Source organism: Panicum virgatum, chromosome 8K (genome assembly GCF_016808335.1).
Source record: "Panicum virgatum strain AP13 chromosome 8K, P.virgatum_v5, whole genome shotgun sequence".
NCBI lineage: Eukaryota > Viridiplantae > Streptophyta > Magnoliopsida > Poales > Poaceae > Panicum > Panicum virgatum.
The window spans coordinates 34,293,744-34,297,992 of NC_053143.1; the positions used below are offsets into that span (position 1 = coordinate 34,293,744).

General features: G+C 49.4%; 1 protein-coding gene across 2 annotated transcripts; it reads left to right on the forward strand.

Annotated features, from left to right (window-relative positions):
* Positions 1–412: 412 nt before the first annotated feature.
* On the forward strand, positions 413–3,031 carry LOC120644479 (O-methyltransferase ZRP4-like). Of its 2 annotated transcripts, none has more exons than XM_039921106.1 (2): positions 413–1,211; positions 2,393–3,031. In XM_039921106.1, the coding sequence occupies exons 1-2, from the start codon at positions 444–446 to the stop codon at positions 2,690–2,692; spliced, it is 1,068 nt and encodes a 355-aa protein (XP_039777040.1). In that variant the 5' UTR covers positions 413–443; the 3' UTR covers positions 2,693–3,031. The 2 variants fall into 2 exon arrangements, with proteins under 2 accessions (XP_039777040.1, XP_039777041.1); XM_039921107.1 differs by lacking the exon at positions 2,393–3,031 and adding an exon at positions 1,326–1,564.
* Positions 3,032–4,249: the final 1,218 nt, after the last annotated feature.

Genomic DNA, 4,249 nt, shown 5'->3' on the forward strand with positions numbered 1-4,249 from the left:
TTGAAGCTAAATTAAATTAATTTCAAAGATAATATGTATACATAAACTGTTTAAAAGTTGGATCTATCGGTAAATTTCCACATGAAAGTGATATCATTGAGTACCCTAACAATGACGTGGCCGTGGACCACCGGCACAAAACCACTATTATAAAAAAGTGTTTCTAAGGGACGGACAAAAATAGTATTTTCAGGGAATAAATATATCAATAGTTCTTACTTTTGGCAGCTAAATATATAAGGTATTTCTAGGAGTGGGACTGCCCCCAAAAGTTGATTTTAAAAATTAAATTAAAAAAGTAGAAATTATCTAAAACTTTCCGGAATATTTTGATCATTGGTCCAGTCTGGGCTGATGAATAATCTTCGGACATCATCTATATAAAGTGGCCCTACCTACGGATGGCTCACCACAATTGAAAACGGCAGCAGTAGCCAAGAACCATGGCGCTCGCAAGCCAGGCCTTGCTTGACGCTCAGCTTGACCTCTGGCAAAACACATTTGCCTATGTCAAGTCCATGGGCCTCAAATCTGCCATAGACCTCCGCATCGCCGAGACCATCCAACACCATGGAGGCGGCGCCACCCTCTCCCAAATAGCCACCAGAGCTATGGTCCCTCCGGCCAAGATCCCCTGCTTGAGCCGCCTCATGCGTGTGCTCACGGCCACTGGTGTCTTCAATGCCCAACAGGCACCACCGGGCATCAGCAGCTGCGAGCAGCTCCTGTACACGCTCACACCAATGTCCCGCCTCCTTGTCGGTTCACGGAACCAGGTCCCCATCACCACCTTGATACTCCAGTCGACCGTCGTCTCCTCCTTGTTTGAGCTTGGTGGGTGGCTCCGGCGTGAGCTGCCCGAACCATGCATGTTCCAGCTGAGGAACGATCACACATTTTGGGAGCTAGCCAACACTGACCCAGCGTTCAACGCGCTCTTCAACAACGGGATGAACTCAGACACTGAACTCATCATGGACATTGTTGTCAATGAGTTCGGGGAGGTATTCCACGGGGCAGACTCATTGATCGACGTCGCTGGGGGGCATGGCGGCGCGGCACATGCCATCGGGAAGGCGTTCCCGCATCTGAAATGCAGTGTGCTAGAACTTGGCCATGTTGTTGCAGATGCTCCCAACTACACCAACGTGCAGTATATCGCTGGCAACATGTTTGAGACAGTGCCACCAGCGAGCATGATATTTCTCAAGGTATGTGGTCGTTTAGCATGTTATCTCATTATTTATCTTGAATTATGTATTAATTCATGCTTTGTTTTTTAAGCACCAACTGATTAATCTCCCGTTAATGTAATCGAGGATTAGTCGTTAAGCCACCAGTCTATATCTCCTTCCCTCTCGTCTCCATCTTGGGTGGTGAATGGTGATCAGGTTGGCGAAATCAAGGTGGAATCCATGGATGGGAGGTTGGGAGCCGACCTGCTGGTGGGGCGCGGATAGAGGGCGCGTGGAGGGTATATATCCATATGGGGAAAACTTCACTATTAACTCAGGCTTGTCTCAATGGAGTTTCATGGCATTAAATATCATCAATTTTGCCCTTATGGTAAGGAGAAAGAAGCGTATAATTTCATAGGATGTGAGGAGAGTTTGATCACCATAAAACTTATCTGGCACAGTTACCTAGTTTCTGGTTTAGGTAACTGCGCCATGAAATTGTGCACTGAGACTGCCCTCAGGCAGCCAGCACCAACGGTGGCTCTGTGGCTGGTTGGCAAAAGCAGAACCACAAGGAAGCATATATCTATAGAAGCTATCTCAATTTTTTGATTTTTCAAACACGCTTAGGATAGTGATGGATCTGACAAGATTTGGTTGTGGCTTTGGGATTCGCGTGCAAATTTTTCGTTTTACAGTTTCACACAGGTCCTGTCACCAACCAAACGCAGCTATACACATGTGCCTGTGCAGGCCAAAAGCTGCTGAATAACATGCAGCTTACAGAGGCCGGAAGCTAGGTAGGAAAAAGTGGCTGCCAATGCACCAACGAAAAAAAATTAAAAACACTTATTACAATCAAATTTTCACCACTTATGCACCCTCCAAATTAAAATCTATGCATCCTTTAGAGCAATCTAGAGCTATTGGTGCACCGTCGTCATGTTCGCTCTAGCTTCGCCCCTGCGGACAAATGCTCACGTAACTTACCCATCCGGGAATAAGCTAGGCGCCAGAAGCAAGGTAATCCTGACCTGAGATCAGCGGTTTCAGACCAGTCGGCTGGGTCTGGGTCCATTTTCGCTTTTGAAATGCTTCTATCTAAATATTAATAAGATAAATATGTTTGTTTTCAATTTTTAGCTTATCTGCACTTAACTAAAAACATAAATTTTTTTATAAGATAGATATGATTTGTTTCTTTTTTCTGGTAGTGGGTCTTGCATGACTGGGGCGACGAAGAATGTGTTAAGATATTGAAGAACTGCAAAGAAGCTATTCCTCCAAGAGACGAAGGAGGAAAGGTGGTAATCATAGATATTGTGATTGGCGCAGGACAGTCTGACAAGAAGCGGAGAGAGATGCAGGCCGTCTTTGATCTGTACATGATGTTTATCAACGGCATTGAGAGAGATGAGAACCAGTGGAAGAAGATCTTCTTCGAAGCAGGATTCCACGACTACAAGATAACACCGGTTCTTGGCGTTCGGTCAATCATCGAGGTCTACCCATGACGTCCTTTCAATATATCAGCATCTTTTCCAATACCACGGTGAACCAGATCCGAGCTTATGTGGGGTGGATTTGTGTAGTTTAAATAAGTTTGCGTGTTCACATGACAGTGGTTCTTGTCTCTACCAACATCGCGTATTGCTTCGTGCGCTTGCTATATGGCCGTGCATATGTGCTTCGTTTTAGCTTCTTTAGATACATAGGTTTTACTATATATCTAGACAGTGTATATCCAGGTGTGTGTATATATATGGGATGGAGCTAGCACAGCTTACATGTGTATATATTTCCCTTTAATTATGAAACAGCGAGTGCGTGTCTACAACGCACGTTACATGGAATGCGGTATCTGTCAGACTTAGCAGATGAGATTAGCAAATGCTTCATTGGGCGAGGCAGGTGTTTGCGGCCTTGACTTTGCTTTCTCGATACCTTCGGCTTCATCACCCTCAATTAGATGATGCTCATACTTTTTTTTGGAGGGCATTGCTGCAGAATCATCATTCACCTCCTCGCATGTTGGATTGAGAAAAGAAGAACAGGCCCCCGCGTCGTCTCTCCCCTAGGAGGCGACTCGGGTGGCACTTCCACTGTCCACCGCCACCACCCCCTCTTAGAACTCATCCTCGCCTGACCAGCACCGGAGCAGGGCACCAGAAGTCTGTGTACCTGCTAGGAAGACGGCGGCAGGGCATCTTCATCGGTTGGTGTGCTCCCGCCCAGGTGGAGGATACGGCGACGGTGGCGGCACCTACGGGGTGGATCTACGCGGTGCCACTACGGAGCGGCCCTTTGGCGGGACCAGCGGGGTGCAGCACCGGTGGCGGCTGCATGTGGCTTGGTGGCGAGGCTCCCTGCCGCGTGCGGCAGTGACAGCTGGCCATGGGCTGCGGGTGGTGAGGACCGACGAGGCCCGGGGGGGCGGGGAGACAGCGTGGTGGGGGCGTGGTGAAGGCTATGCCGGTGCGAGGTGCTGCGGAGGTGCAGGCGCGACCGTGGTGTCGGCCGGCAGGGGCCTTGCATGGAAGCAGGGGTGTGGAGGAGGTTCTGCGGCGGCTGCATGCTGGTGGAGTCATCCACGCATAGATGGGGAGGTGGTGCTCGGGCCTGGCAAGGCGCCGCAACGGGAGGGCTCTTTGTTTAGCTCGTTCGGGGGGTGGGCAAGCACCGGCGAAAGCCATGTTGAATCTTCCGGCAGGACGACGGTGACGCTCTTAGGAGCCGTTTACCTTCTTGGAGGCGTTGTCATGGTAGTTTCCCACTCTAGCCAGTTGCATGGGTGCGTCGGCTACGCCGTGGTGGCATAGTCGGTGGTAGTTTGCTTCAGTAATTGCCAGTGACGCCATGGTGGCTTGGCTGGCAGTAACTAAGCAGGGATGCCAGTGCCGCCATGGTGGCGTGGCTGGAGGCACCTGGCTATACTTCTTTTGCTGCTGGTTTTTGAGCTTGGTTGGTGGCGATGGCCGCGAAATGAAGGCTTGTGTTGATGATCCAATCCAACTGTGCGGAGTTTCTGTTGAGGCTCGTGTCGATTTCCTAATCTGACCGGGCAATTTCTT